The 16,204-nt window shown below is 39.2% G+C and overlaps 1 protein-coding gene and 1 long non-coding RNA gene across 2 annotated transcripts in view; one reads left to right on the top strand and one right to left on the bottom strand.

The window, feature by feature from the left end:
• The window catches only part of LOC147610871 (uncharacterized), a 66,014-nt gene extending 64,497 nt beyond the window's left edge, over positions 1-1,517 (top strand). Inside the window, exons 14-15 of the mRNA XM_086785511.1 lie at positions 520-602; positions 1,052-1,517. Of these exons, the coding sequence (XP_086641637.1) occupies positions 520-602; positions 1,052-1,174 (206 nt within the window). The 3' untranslated portion in view covers positions 1,175-1,517. The remainder of the gene's footprint in view (positions 1-519; positions 603-1,051) is intronic.
• A 4,073-nt stretch (positions 1,518-5,590) lies between these two features.
• LOC147610870 (uncharacterized) lies at positions 5,591-9,120 on the bottom strand. Its single transcript, XR_015263920.1, has 2 exons — positions 8,066-9,120; positions 5,591-7,211 (listed from the first exon to the last, which is right to left on the bottom strand). It is a non-coding gene; the product is annotated as an uncharacterized LOC147610870 (long non-coding RNA).
• Positions 9,121-16,204: the final 7,084 nt, after the last annotated feature.

Genomic DNA, 16,204 nt, shown 5'->3' with positions numbered 1-16,204 from the left:
GGTCTTATGGGTTTTGCCCACGGCTGTCATGGTTGGGTGGTGAGTCAGGCTTGCACCCCCTTCATAGTTTATGGCTTTGTTTTGTAGGTTTCGGGTCTTATTTCAGGATCGCTCTACGAGGAGACCGTGGGGACTTTGACAGATTACTTCTCCAAGCATAAATTATAGTGCCAATCCATACATTTCATTGGGAGCAATTTGGATTTTGAGAAATTTATATGTAAACCAACAGCATTGCCATACATATATAACATTTGCATAATGCATGTAAGATTAGGTGTATTTTGTGTATTCTAACTCACAAGCGTTTGCATTCTAGGAAATAAAGGCTTTCTAGCTCAGATGACGCATGCCTATATACACACACACACAGACACATACACTGATGCATTCATACGGACCTACACATACATACATACACACATACATCATGCATAACACACATACATAAACACATGTATGCATGTACACACATACAATAGCCTGTTTAACTGATCATCAAAATGTCTTGTCTGTTAGAGGGTGGTCCGGCAGCTTTGGTCAGCTTGGTTGGAAAGAAACAGTACACAAGATGTGCAAAGGATATCTATTACTTCCTTCAGGTACATAGAGAGTTCCAACAGCCATAACATGCTGAGTTTCAAATGAGTTTGTGGTGTCACACGCCTTATTGTAGCTTTTATTGAAAGTGTTTTGCCTCCGATGGCCTCGTGTGGGTCTAGCAACTTGTTGTCTTTACAAACATTATCCCTGCTTACTATCAGAAGGAGATTATTAGGCAGGAGTGCTGTGCTAAAAGTGTTTTGCTCCTAATTGCCTCATGTGGGTCTAATAATTTAGTGTCTTTACAAACATAGTCTCCACTTACTTATCAGAAGGAGATCCCGTTTTATCAAGGAGGCGGCCTGTCTGTAAAGACCTTAGAAACTGTAAAAGGGGCTACTTGAATTGTGGAAGGCTCATTTGAATAGGAAAAGTTTTGTTGCTTTTCTACCAGTGACTGCAAACTCTGAGACTAAAGTGTATCTTTTTTTTTTTGGGGTTGGGGCAGTCTACAGTCTTTTTAAAACAGTTGACGTATAGCGTTCTGGAGACGCTCCTTATGACCACTTTTCCAGAACTTACTCGCCTCATCTTTGATATAAGGCAAGGATCGGGTCAAGTCGTAATCTGAGAGGTGGCTGGTCTCATGCAATTGATGGGTTGGAATAGTTAGCAAACCTGTGGTAATTGGAAGACTAAGCTCATAAGTTCTTGAAGTTTCATCTCAAGATTTTTTCAGTCCTTGAAATTGCCGACAGTTCAATCTTTTTGTAATGAATATAACTCTTCCCTTGTGGTCCAATGATCGGCTATACAATTATGCTGAGAGAGAACATACCATACCATGATTTGTATAAAGAAAAGCTACATTTTGGGAAGAGCTTCAAGAGAAATGTACATAAAAAAGGTTTTGTGACACGTAATATATGGAGCCAAGACCAACCAGCCTGGTTGTGGCTACCTTTGTCATCAAACACTGTCTTTCCAAATGTATGCAACAAACAACATGCCAGTGTTTCTCCTCCTTTCAAAGTGTAACTAAATTTTATCTTCTCAGATCCCTGGTATATTGCATTATGTAAGTACTTTTACCAGGGACTTCAACGAAGGAAGAGATTTGTAAGAAGTCCTCATCTCCATGCTTTGCACCTTGTATCATGTGATGTAATTGCTTCCCCCCCCCCCCCCCCCCCCCCCTCCCCGAAGAAATGACTCTTCATTCGTCATAAAAGAGAATGTCCCCTAAAAGCAAACTACAGAAAACAGCTACAGGAGGAGCCTACCGTGTAAAACCCTCCTGAGAGGTAAAAAGGAAAAAACAAGAATCTCCGGCTGGCTGCTCTCAGAGGGAGGCTACATCAAGGAAGGGGGAGGAAAAATCCACTCTGGGGGTCTGTGGTGCCAAATCAGTCTGTCGCTCTCTAGTGAGGAAAGGGCCAGGGTTCAAAGTTCATAGAAAGGGGGCCTGGCATTGCTGCATTGGCTTTTGAGCCGCCTCTGAAGCGCTCCCAACGTCCTCACAGACTGTTGATGATCTCTAGCCAACTAGAATGCTAAAAGCTTCATCTAGTAATCAACTCTCCTTATATAGATTCAAAACTTTTTTGGATTGTAGAATTTGGCACTTTTGACATTAGAAATGAGCTATGAAAACCCAAAAGTGATAGAATTGATTGTAAACACGCCTATGTTTCGACCATCTTTCTCTGGGAGATGTCCAGGAAAGGGGGTGTTGTTAGCCCTTGGATCGTCACCACCAACAAAAGTGCCAAATTCTACACTCAAAAAAGTTTCAAATCTAATGATGGAATTTTGGGACTCCTTGAGCCCTCCTTTTTAAAAGTGTGCTGCTTCTTTCTTTTAAAAATTCTCCCAATGATCTAAAGTTGAAAAAAAGCTCACAAAAAATATTCTCCATTGTGGTGCAACATATCTTTAGCTTGGGCCACACTACAGAATTAGTATGTGACCAACAATCAATATAATGAGTTTTAAATTATGATAATATATAACCAATGCGAGACCAATAATATGTAAATTTTAAGGATTAATCTTTCATTAATTGAATAAAAGAAAAGGTATAGAGTGATTTCTTATTAGGGAGCAAATATCTTTGTGACCAAATGGTTACATTTTGTGTGAGTGTAGCCTCTTTAGACATGGCTCATACATTGTCTCCAGTCAAATAAGAAAATTTTATCACATCTTGAATATTGGTCTTATTAGGCCATCTGATCTCATATTCTTCTACTTTGAGATGACAACATGAAATAGTGGTGACTAAACCCTCTTTGCAAACAAAGAAGGAAAGAAGGTTTGAAAAGACATAAGAGGAGAGGGAGATAGCTAGGGTTTGCGAACTTTTATAATTATTAATTTTTTCGTGTAGTTGTTACCTGTTGCATGTCGTGTTGGATTAGGTTACAGTGATGTAATTAAGTTGTAGAAAGGTCGAGGGTTTAAGGGCCTTTTTGTCCACATTGTATAGTTGGTTTAGTCTTGTATGTCATATTTGTCCACACTATATATTTGGGACTTAGGTTTAGATGTTTTCATTTTCTTATATTATTATCAATTTTCATGTCGTGTGCTATGTAAGATGAGGTGGTGACAATGAATTATTACATGCAACGGGGGATGGGTGTAGAAGGAGCACCATGTGGGCTGGCGTCTCCTTGATGGCCCATGCAACACCCTATTATATACAACCACAAACACAACTTTAGAAGAGGGAGATGAAGAGGGGGAAGAGGAGGCAATGGAAGTGGAGAGAGAGAGAGAGAGTGCCTTGTGCACGTGTGTTGGGAAAATGGAGACGTGGAGGAGAATGGATGGGGGACTGAGGAAAAGGGAAAAAAGGGGTGGAGAAAGGGGAAAGGTATAGTGGTAGGGGGATATGTGGAATGGGAGGAGGTAGAACTCTTCCCCTAGTGTGTTGTTAGTGGCCTACAATAGAAAAGATTAATGAAGATAAGGTAAATGCTAATCTAAGGATAATGAAAGAGGAAGTTTTACTAGAAGTTGCGTAATGCACTAAGCCAAAAGTTATGGGCAACAATTTGTTGATGTTTTCATTCCCATAGTGAGGACTTCATACAAAAAGGATATAAGGCTCTTTACACACACCCTTCTAACACTACTCCTAAATACAAAGACCCTACACTTCTTCACATTGGCTAAGTCCTTTAAGCCATGTCTATCCACAGAAAAAAACACAGGACCCTTGACCCTTCCAAGCCATCTACACCCTCAAGAATTTTGCATGAAGTATATAAGTGATGCACTTCGAACTCTGCCTCCTTTTGTTCCAATGGTCCTATTGCAAACTCTTAGAGAACTTACTCATTACACTGACAAAAAAATGAATATTCGATTGAATGTTTGAGATATATGACATTGCCCATTCGTTCCTTTATGGTGGGGGGCCGAGAGGAGAATTGAGTGGATGTGTAGTTTATTTCTAGATGTTTGTGAGTTAAGACCTTAAAAAGGAGTTTTTGGAGTTTTGTACACTTTGCACATGAAACGTACTTCAGGTAGTGGGTCTTGGTGTGAATTTTCTTGAAAATCTTTAGGTTTTTTTGCACACGGGATGAAAGAAAATGGTGTGGATATGGGTTATAGAAAAGGAGCATTACAAGTCAAGATTTTCATTTCTTTGTGCATGGAGTTTACTTTTCTTGGTGCATGGTCACATTGTGAATCATAGTCGATTTTGTAGTGCATGTTTGTCGTCGTGTTTGTTTTGATTTGTAGGTCTTGGTCGATTTTGTTGTTATTATTTTACTTGGGGAATTTTTTTTTGTGAGCTTTTTTTGGTAATCCCATTGTTTGCTATTCAAAAATGTAAGGAGGTTGATTACTTGGCTAGCAATAGTATGCTCAATTCTCCATCAAACATCTTCACACTTAGGGCATTTCTTCATCCCAAGGTCGCAAATGGTATGTAATATATAGAATAGAAGGTCTAGTGCGATTCTAGAGCAACTGAAAGAATATCCAAGTATAATAAAATAGTACACTGCATACAAAAAAGGATTCACCATTCAATTCTACAAAACTATTGACATGTTATATGTAAACAACAGAAAGATTCTATAAATGCAAAATGTCCATCTATAACAAAGTTTGATTAATGAGTCCATATCCATAAGAGTAAGGTTAAATACAAAATTTTTGCACTACATACCATCAAGAATTATACAACTACGTACTTTAAAAGGATTATAGAGGTGTATACAAAAAAGGATGGTCACCACAAAAGACGATGGTGGTATTACATCTTCCTCCTAGGATTACCAAGTGCGGCAAACAAATCAAAAGTATTCAATGAAGAACATGTGCTCATTCTTGTATAGATGCTTGCATGCAAGCTATGCTTTTTGGGCAACTTCTCAATTCTGTAAGTCTGGACAAGTACATTGTGGCTCACTTTTTATATGCACCTCATAAACAACCCCCTCCTTCTCAGAGCATGTTGTTACAACATGGAATATAACATGTTTAAAGGGTTGCACTCTAATTTCTTCCAAGACAATAGTGTTTTGTACTTTCCTGTATGCCATCTTGTCTAACGTAAAGAGCTACGATCCCTTCCAAAACTTGAGGGTCCATGTTGCATGTCCAACTGTTAAGGTGAATGCAAAGAGCTTACATGAATTGTTATCTCCCCTTGTGTTATGTTAAGGTGAATGCAAAGAGCTTACATGAATTGTTATCTCCCCTTGTGTTATCCTCGACTCCCTCATAGGGATAGTTGCATGTAGTACAAAACCAGTAGCGACTAATGCCCTTGCTTCCATGGTTGTAAGCCTAGTGCCTTCCTCCACCTTCCACACATGGGGAACCTTTTCAAGAGTATGCATGATGTTGGGATCTATGTGCCATGTATGTGCAACATCATCATTGTAGAACCACATCATTTGCACCTTTGGATCTCCTTTGCCAGGGTGTTTGCGCTCTGAATAAAAGCAAGGTGCTGGCACACCTTTTCTAGAGCTTTGAATGTACTAATTACACTTGAGGCGTCCATCTAGCAAACCAAAGCAAGCGCCCAAAATGTCTTGTGTGCTCTTTCTTCTTTAACATCACCTGCTAGAAGCTGTGGATGAACTAGAGGATTATCAATTGGCACTCACACCAACATACATAGCATATACCACCAACTTTCCATACTAGCACCATTTTTTTGTACTAGCATCATTGATAACATCTAGCACCAATCCTCCCAATAATTCTTCTAGGAAACTAGAAGAGAGAAATGGGTCACTATCCCACACCTTAGGCCTTGTCTAGTCACACCAGAACGGTGTAGCCGCTTACAGCTCACTAGTGATCATAAACACGGAGAAAGATATTTGTGCACCCACAAAGACCGGGTTAACAACCCTTCTATCAATTGCTCAAACAATTGAAGGGCTTCAATGCCTTCATCTGCCTGGGCATAAATACCAATCATAGCATTATAGAAAACCAGATCCCGAGAATGAATTATATCAAAAAGCCCATGTGCAGCACCACGATCTCCACACTTGCCATACATATGGATAATCATTGTTCCTAGGACCACATTAAGCTCGTATCCATTGCAAACAATGGCAGCATGGATTAACATGCCATGTTTGAGATCCTCTAGAATAGAACATGTATTAAGAAAACCAATGAAGTCATTTTATCTACCTGGATGCCATGCTACTGTATTGTGTCGAGAAGCTACAAAGCTTCCATACCATGTTTATGCTAAGTGTAGACAGAGACCATGGCATTCCAAGACACTAGGTTCATGCTCTAGGTACATGCTCTACATGTCATTAAAGGTGTGCTGAGCTTCAGGCAAGCTCCTGCATTTGGAATACATGATGAGCAAGAGGTTCCTCAGGTATCTGTCTTGGCCTAGACCAAGGGGGATCAAAGGGGCATGGGCACTCCTTCGATGGGGCAAGGTCTTGCAGCCATCTATGCAAGACATTTGCATAGGTAGAGATGTTCAGACATGCTAGGCCAGGACCTTTACCTGCATCCGGTTCAGGAAAATCGGGCAAATAAGGCTTCGGTATCACGGCCATCAAGGGGCATGCAGAGGCAGGCATGGGACACAACCCTTTTCCTTCATCCTCAGCCTCTTCTTGTAGGTTTTGGTAATGGAGGCTGGAGAGCATTGGTTTTGGCAATGGGAGGGGCTGTCATAGAGTACCTACACAATGTCAGCATTCCACTCCTCTCACCGCTTTGCCATGTGCATAGCAGCAGCACATTCAAATGGTCATCACAATGATATGTTCATCTGTCTTGCTTTGCCATGTGCACAGTAGCAGCACATTCAGATGGTCATCACAATGATATGTTCATCTGTCTTGCTTTGAAACCTTTTAAGTAAGAGCGTGCAGAAGAGACAAAGTTCTTCAATTTGGAGACAAGGTTCTTCATGCTGCAAAACCCCACATGGGGAGCTTCATGAGGTGTCATCCGCTTCTTCTACTTGTTGTACCACTCGCCTTCTTAGTCTTCTTTTCCTTTCCTTCTTCTTTTTAGCTGCTTCTTCTCCTGCTTCCTGTGCCTTCTCTCTTTCTTCTTCTCCTGCTTTCTTGGCTTCTTCTCCTTTTGCCTTCTCTGTCATCTTGCTGTCTTTGCTTTTTTCCTTGCTACTGTGTCTGATTTTCCCATGTTTTCTGCAACAATGGGGCCAAAAAAGTAACAAGAACCACAATGGGGAGCTTCAAACTCATTGCATACTAAATTGGCAACAAGCAGTTAAATCCATTCTAGAAATCCACTTTGGTATCAACCTTAATTATCAATTAAAGCACCTAACCACTTCAAAGACATGTAGAGATCTAACATGTCCAAACCTATAACTAATTAAATTACAAATGCCATAACTTGTGGCATCTCTCCATTCTCCAAATATTCTCTTTGATATAGAAACAAGATACTCTAAATGTATTTATGCTTCTTAAGCTTTTATTTGAGTTTAATTGAGATACTTGACATGCTTATGGATGATAAAATGTAAATCAATGGTATCAAATGAGTGTGACTAGAATTTTCAAAGATATGATATGCCATATCCATATTGCAGATAACTAGTTGCAAGCACATTAACCATATCAAACGCTGCAATGCCTAATTGAAAGTCACTTATGTGTACGCGGCTAGGAGTCCCTTGGCTCCTCAATCTCCACCACTCAAACTTTACACATGATATACCTTTTGATAAGACACCTAAATATGTGTATAGGTAGAGGTCCCCAACAAACGTGCAATTCAAAGCTTGTGAGCAGAATTCAACCATCATGTAGCAGCATCACATATGCATGACTACATAAGAGGCACCAAATTTAGCACCCAAGGACAGCTCCCTGAGAGCACTCTAGAATAATAGATCCATGGCCAATGGTAAAATGACGGCATGATGTACAACATTACAATAAGGAAAGGATCAAATTTTCAATGATGGAAAGAAAGATGAAGCCTGCATTGCTTTTATGACATACAACCATGAGCAAGATGGCCAAAAACTCACCGGTAGGCATGGAGCAAAAAGCCTCCTGTGTTGATGATAATTGATGTGAATGAAAGAGAAGGGGCTCACGGCCCCCCTCTGTTTTCTCTCTCTCCCCCTCATAGCCTAGACACAAAGGAAGAACTGGCTACCCCATCATTTACATCATTATCTATTTCAGTCAGACAACGGATTTGAGCAGCAAATCGGTGGCACCTTCTCCAGTCATATTCACTGCCCTTGCTCAGAAGAAGACTGGCAGTGTCTGCACAAGCACAAGATGGCAAAAAAGGGGGCCTTGGTCTGCACTAATGCAGACTAGGGGGCTCACGGCCCCCCTCTTTTTTTTTCTTTCTTTCTTTCTCTCACCCTCATAGCACAGACAAAGGAAGAACTGGCTATCCCATTGTTTACATCATGATCTATTTCTGTCAGATAACGGATTTGAGTAATAGATTGGTGGCACCTACATGACGGGCCTCATGCTAGTTAATCTGACCAGGCACCTCATGTGCTAGGCTGCTCACCTCTCGGTGCTTCAGTCACATCCATTGCTTGTGCTGACTTCAAAGAAATATGATCAACTCCACCGAGCACCTACACCTCCCTCCTCTCCTCTCGACGGCCTCCTTTGAACGAGAAACCCCCAACTTCCAGTGTTTGCTAGCCCCCGTCTAATGCTTCTGTCTCTTGATCACCAACTCCTGCTTCCCGACCGTCCCGGTAGCCTCACACTCCCATCTCCCACTTCACGGCCATCTCACCACCTGTTTCTCAGAAGAAGGCTGGTAGCGTCTGCACAAGCACAAGATGGTAAAAAAGGGGGGTGGGGGGACTCACTCTTTTTTTCTTTTTCTTTTTTTTTTCTTTCTCTCACCCTCATAGCGGAGACATAATCAGCCTTGGGTTGGTGAAGAGCTTAGAAGAAGACTGGCGGTGTCTGCACAAGCACAAGCACAAGATGGCAAAGCAAAGGGGAGCCGTAAGCCTCCGTGGTCTGTGTTAGTGGTCTCTCTCACCCTTATAATAGCATAGACACAATCCACCTTGGGTTGGTTAAGGGTTGTATATGCGTGTGTGCTATGTAATGTGTGTAATGTTGTAGTGTGTGTTGTGTAGTGTGTCGTGTAATGTGTGTAGTTTGAGTGTTGTGTAGTGTGTGTTGTGTAATGTGTGGATGTGTGTATTTTGGTCTGCGTTAAGAGGGCTTAACCCCATCATCGATGAGAGAATGAAGAGGCAATGTAAGAGTATAACACCCATAGCATTTTCTAGCCGGACTAAGTTGCAAACAAATTTGGGATTCGAATAATCTATATCCATATGCAATGGTGATGGAAGACTCGGTGATATAAAAAATGATATTACACACACACAGAGCACAAGAAATTTTAAAAAAGTGAGGGGGGGCGTGAGTTGTGGGGCTCATGGTTCCCCTCTTTTTTTTTTTCATTTCTTGTGCTATGTTTGTGTAATTGTATGCAACAACCGAGGAATTATGTGTGTTTGTGCTTGTTGTTTTTGAGGCCACACTCGACTCAATCTGTATATCTTATGTCTTACTTATTTTTAGTTATTTTCTATCAAGATGCAATATTGATATATGCTCTCTAGAAGTGCTATATTGATAATTTTGACTACCAGCATCATCGACGAGGTAATTTTTTTGTGTATCTATATATTTGTATGTAATTATTTACATGTATGTGTTTGTGTTTTTGTGTGTACATATATGAATGCGTTGTTCAATAGAATGGGTAATGCACTTTCTTTTGTGGTACAAGGTGCAAAGTTGGCTTGAAGCAGTTGTGTGCTCTTAAAGTACAAGATGCCAAAAGGGAGGAATGGGAAACGAGGAGATAATAGAAGCATGCTTGTGGATTTGAGACATCTCTTATAATTATAACCATGGATGATCTTGCAGGTTTAGGAGTTTATCAATTATGCTCGTGCCCGTTGGGGGGGGGGGGAGGGGCAATTAGTGCCACGAGTGAAGGCTTCCTCGCAAACAACAAAAGTTATTGTTGAGGCTATTGATGTGTGTTAAAAGCACTACTACAAAAGACTTCTACATAACCAATGTTGACCGTCCTACACAACCAATGTTGACCGTCCTACAATTTTCAAACCAATTTGGTCGATGCCATCAGAAATGCCAGTTTTCACTTAAAAGTATCTTGTGATGTTTTTTTTTTGGTATGTGTGTGTGTGGTCACCGCTTGTCTACAAAGGCACGCTACACTGGATCCTAGGTTGAGAGTGCTAGCTTTAGAATAGGTGTTTACACTAGCTAGAGTAGCCAAATAAGCGTGGGGACCAAACTTTTAACTTTGGCCGCCCAAGACTATGAACCCTAGAGGTCACCTACAAAACCTTAAATGTAACTCTCACCACTCATTCTCTTATGCATTATTTAGTGTGCTCTTCTCTTCTCTCTTGCATCCTTGCCTCTTGTACTTGAGCTCTTATGTGCCCACATATTGTTGTGTGAGTGAGTGAGTGAGTGAGTGAGTGAGTGAGAGGATCAAGCTACGAGGAGCATGTGGAGGCGAGGATAACGGATCGAGCTTCTGAGTGCTCGTCTCACTAGGCATCCTGCAAGAATCTCGAATATGAGCAATCTGAGGTGAGTGACACACCACGACCCTGTTTATGTGAGCTAGCTTTAGCGTAATAGTTGTTGATTTGAGCTTGTGTGCTCTCAATGGAGGAAGAGAAGAGTCCCCCCACGACATTATGAGTGCAGCTTACACCTTCTAATGCAAGGAGCCTCCATAAGTGGCACCACTATTGGGGGAAAAGCCCCACCGCGCTTAGCCCTGTAGGCGGGGCAGTTGAATGTGGTTAGCCCCATAAGAGCAAGGAGCCCCACCGCTTAGCCCCATAAGAGCAAGGAGCCTCCATAAGTGGCACCATTGTCGGGGAAAAAGCCTCAACCGCTTAGTCCCATAGTGGTTGAATGCTTGTATTCAATTTAAATTTTTTATTTTTGCTTAATTAGAGAAGAAGAAAGCTTTAAAATCAGCAATTTTATTGTGTTTTTCTTGTTATTTCTTCAAATTAGCTTGCATTTATGTTTTAAAATCCCTTGATTTCCACTTCTTTTGACATCCTAAACCTTAAATTTCATCTATTTTTAATCTTTCTGTTATCCATGCTTATGCTTATGTTTTCAATTTTGTAAATGGAAAAATAATAATAAATTGGGCTTTGATTTATTCAAATTTGTGAAACCGGTTGCATAAATGAGTTCAGCACCCTTGAAAACCCATGATTTGATATATTGCATGACTAATTTGGGGTGAACAAACATAAAACTAGTGAGATTAATCATCATAGGTACTTTTATAGCAATCTACAAAAGTGATTAGTACTAGTTATAATAATAATTCTATCATTAATCTATACTAAGTGATAGTGGGTGAAAACGAAGTGTTTTCTGCGAATCTATCAGCATAGGTGGTGGGTGAAGTGGTGCTGAAAAGTTAAACTGACCTGTATGTCACATTGTCCCAAAACAAAAATTTAAAATAAATAAAAGAGTAAAAAAAATATTGTTTGTGGGCAAAAAAAATATGAATTTTTTTAAAAAAGTGCATGCACAAGCTTGCTCTATAGGTTTTAGACTATTGTGATCATTTTGGTGCACTTGATACAAAAACTTAAAATTTTACAATTTCCAACAAGGGACCCACCTTAACTATAGGAAATCATCTTTGGTCAGCCCGAAAAAAGCGCATGCACAACCCTTCTCCCAAAGTGTTTCAAACTGTCTAAACCCCACTTTGGACAAGTTTCTCTAACACCATATTATATATATATATATATATATATATATATGTGTGTGTGTGTGTGTCTAAAACCCACTTTGGACAAGTTTCTCTAACACCATATATGTGTGTGTGTGTGTGTGTGTGTGTAATTTGACCATTTATTCACCCCCCTGAACAACCTTAAGTCACATGCATTTAAGTCTGGACGTGTATTAGAGGCTATTTCAACAATAGTGCATCTGTCGAGCTAGGTACATACCAGCCCACACTAGGCTGAGGACCTTCAGTCTCACAGAACCTAGTTTAGCATCGTACAAGAACTTGCAATAGGGGCCAGTTGTTATGTGCACATTATATGTGCATATACTAGGAGGCTAACTCACATTAGGCTTGTAAGCATGGGAGCATGGGAACAAGCTCTAGTGGAACATGGGTTAGGACTAACCTTAAGGGTTAAGGTTAGGGTCAAGCATCTAAGGGTCACACATGGGAAATGGAGAGTCAAGAGTCACTTGAGGGCCCTCCTATATAATAGGGGCATGGGGCACACTCAAGGGATGTTCTCTTGTGTAGAGGATTGTATCTACATTCTTGCCATTTCACTATAGAGCTGAGTGCTGTTGTATTGGAGTCATGCCTCTTGGTGGTATGGGAGACCAAGGTTAAGGTATGTGATACTCCATTATATTTCATGTGTGCAACCCTTGGGCTGAGTGCTGTTGTATTGGAGTCATGCCTCTTGGTGGTATGGGAGACCAAGGTTAAGGTATGTGATACTCCATTATATTTCATGTGTGCAACCCTTGGGCTCGGGTGGTAGAATTTATGCTTAATTTATGCATGTTGATTATCTAGAGAGATCTTAGGGTTTCAACAGTGGTATCAGATCGATCTCTAGTTAATTGTTGTTGTTTTCTCTTTCTTATTCGAGGTTTTTTTTAAGTAAATTTTTATATTTACTAAATAAAAATATTATTTTATTGGTTTATTTTGATGATTTTGCACATGGATCATTGACATGGCGATTGGAACGCATGTTACTACTACTCAATGGACGAATCGACATTGCGGGGGAATTTCATGAGTTTAATGCTATTTTTTTTCTATTTTTTGTGGTTTAAAATAAGCATTAATGGAAATTTTTAACAAATACCACATATTTTATTGTGGATATTTTTGGTAGAATAGATTCCCTAAATTTCTAGAATTTTAAGAAAAATTTTTCCTAATTTTTTAGAATTTTTTTGAGCATTTTTATGGTTAAAAATGTATTTTTAATGCATTTTGCGGGTTTTTCGCGAGTATGTTTTTGATTTTCTACCAATTTTCTGCTGAAAAGCAGTGTGGGGAGGCAGTCAATTGATGCATTGGATTCTCTCCCGTGCGCGCATAAAGTTCTTCTCTTCCCCAAAATCTGGATTTTTTTCCTTCTATTTCTCTCTCGTGCGTGTGAACGCATTTTAATAGGATGATTTAATTAAATATTAATCATAATTAAACTTAATTATGATTATACAAGATTAATCCTTAATCATCCATCTCTAAATCTCTAACAGAGAAGAGAAGGAGAGGGTGGAGAGAGAAGGTATTGGAGAAGGTGGAGAGGAGAGAAGAGTGAAGAGAGAATCATCTCTCTTCCTCTCTCATTTCGGCGCATATGCCGCCGGGGGGGGGGCAGTAGCCGGTGAAAAACAATCCTCCCCCTTTAAAAATTTCCATAAGCTTTTAATTAAGCTTATTAATGTTGGTTTTTTTGTTTTTTTAATGAGTTTTGTTATTTACAAAAAAAAAGCTTTTGAAATTGTTTCAAAAAAAGCTTGGAAAAAGCCTAAAAATTAGAGAAAATTTGAAATCTGAGAAAAACGATTCTCTGAAAATTTCTAAATTTTTTTTCTTGGTGCCTTTTGGCTTTTCATCTTTCGAAAAACCTTTTGGCTTTCCGCTTTCCCGAAACCTTGGCTTTCTGAATTCCGGAAAATCTTTTGACCTTTCAGATTCCGAAAACTTTTGACCTTTCATATTCCCATTTTTTTTGTCTTTTCATTTTTCCGAAACTGTTGGCTTTCCGTATTTCGGGAAAACCATTGGAATTTTGAAATTTTTTTGACCATTCGTATTCTAAATGTGTTCGGGGTAAATTAAAATTTTTAAAAATTTTCTAAAAATTAGTGAAAAATTAGACAAAGGTTATTTTAATTTTTTGGAATATTTGGGATTGATGATTGGCATGTGGTATGTCCATTCGGGCACCCGTGACCATTCGAATTCTTTTAAAAATCTATTTTTTAGCCTAGAAAATTAAGAAATCCATTAAAATTTTTAAAATTTCATTGGATTTGAGAATTGTCAGGCGAAATTGAAAATTTCATGGATGATGGGATTCTCATGGCCATAAGATGGGTTTTGGTGGCCATGGCTAAAAGTTTTCTGGAATTCTCATGGCCATAAGATGGGTTTGAAGTGCCATAAGATGGGTTTTGGTGGTTTTCAAAATTAACATATTTTGAGGCCTTAGAAAATTAGAAAAAATTAGGAAAAAATCATGGTAATTCTTTTTTCTTGAGAATTCTTATTTTCGAGGGATATTTGGTGTTATAGTATGTTTTTTATGTACTCATACTAAACAAATGCGGGTTATTCGCATATTATTAATGCAAGCATGCCTTGTATTAATACTTATTCATTTGGATTAATTCTAGACGATGTTTTCAAGCTAATATCTAGCCACCAAATGCTAATTGAAGCATTTTTCTTATGTGCAGTTATTTCTAGTGAATTAATTTACTAGAACTTTTGGTTAAGAGGGGTCAAGAGAAAGGTGGAGAAAAGTTTAATCCAGATTCATAGAGAACTCATTTACCATAGCTCATATTGACTTCTCAATCAATGACAATGTCGATGACATGAGTGATCATCCCTACTCTACAAGGGAAGATCTTAAGTTCCATGAAGAAGAAGAGGAGGCGATAGCAAAGAGCGAATTTTTGGAGGTGACACAACGTCTCGAGGCTACGATAACAAAGTGCCATGATGAGATGGAATCACTTAAGGTGTAGATTTTAACTCTACAGAAAGCTCTTCTAGCCACCTCATCTACAACTACCAAAGCAGTTGCTCCGTCTTGCACCAAAGGTGTATGGCGGAGAGAAGAAAGAGAAGACACAAGAATGTGTGGATGCCTAGCTTAACAGGAGGAATACACACTTTGCTTTTCACCCTTTCACTGATGTGCAGAAACTGCAAATGGCACAGGGTTTATTAAAGGGGAAAGCTTTGACTTGGTGGAAGGATCTAAAAGAAGATTCTATTCCCACTACTTGGCTAGGATTTGAAGTTGCATTCAAGAAGAAATTTGTCCAACCAGAGGATGAATTCAAAGTTATTGCCAAGTTAGTTAAAAATAGCACGGCTAATCAGTCTTTTGATAACTATGTGCAAAAGTTTAGACAGTTGGCTGCTAAAGCCAAGCCTGATAATCATACTTTGTGTAGTATTTTCATCAATGGCTTATCTCATGATTATCAATACGAGGTGAAAAAGTGCAAAGTTAAAACGGCTGAGGATGCTATTCAGGCTACTCAGGTTTTTCATAAGACAATGGTTGGCACCAATTTATCAAAACCAGCATCAAGTGAAAAGAAACCCACGTTCACTTATTCAAACAGTGGACAAAAAAGGAAACTGGTTTTCACACCAAAACCAAAAAATGGTGACAATGCCAGCAAAAAACCAAAGTTTGTGAGAGTAATGAAAAACTCACATGCTTTAAGTGCAAAGAGAAAGGGCATACAAAGAAATTTTGTCCTTTGAATGAAGCTACAACAACTTTGATGTCAAAAGGCAGCACCGAAAAAGTTTATTCTAAAAAAATTTGTACACATTACAGAACTTTAAGGTAAATTCTCTGAAGTCAATATTTCACATCTTGAAGAAATCCAATGTTCAGATTGTACTTTTAGTAAAGACGTTTATGGTCCAAACAAATTATTTCGTGTTTATGGATCAGTGAAAGGACATCAGGTTCATATTTTGTTTGATCCTGGTAGTTCTCACAATTTTATTGACAATATTGTGGTACAGAAAATGAAGCTGAAAACCATGCAGAATGATCACATGTACAAGGTCAAGATGGCTGGAGAGGACAAGTCCAATTTTAGGACAAGAAGGTGTCAAAACTACTATTAGACAAGTCCAATTTTAGGACAAGTCCAATTTTAGGACAAGAAGGTGTCAAAACTACCATTAGACATCTAATTGTACTTAAATTAGTTTGATATCCATGTCATGAGCTTGGGACATGTGGATATAATTTTGGGAATGGAATGGTTTCATAGCAAAAATAAGAATTTTTCTATTGATTGGGTCAAACATTTGATGTCTTTCCATC

Source organism: Cibotium barometz, chromosome 48 (assembly GCF_041138505.1).
Source record: "Cibotium barometz isolate CiBa-2024 chromosome 48, ASM4113850v1, whole genome shotgun sequence".
Taxonomy (NCBI): domain Eukaryota; kingdom Viridiplantae; phylum Streptophyta; class Polypodiopsida; order Cyatheales; family Cibotiaceae; genus Cibotium; species Cibotium barometz.
The sequence above is the reverse complement of the archived record's forward strand: the minus strand, read 5'-3'. Positions and strand labels throughout refer to the sequence as shown.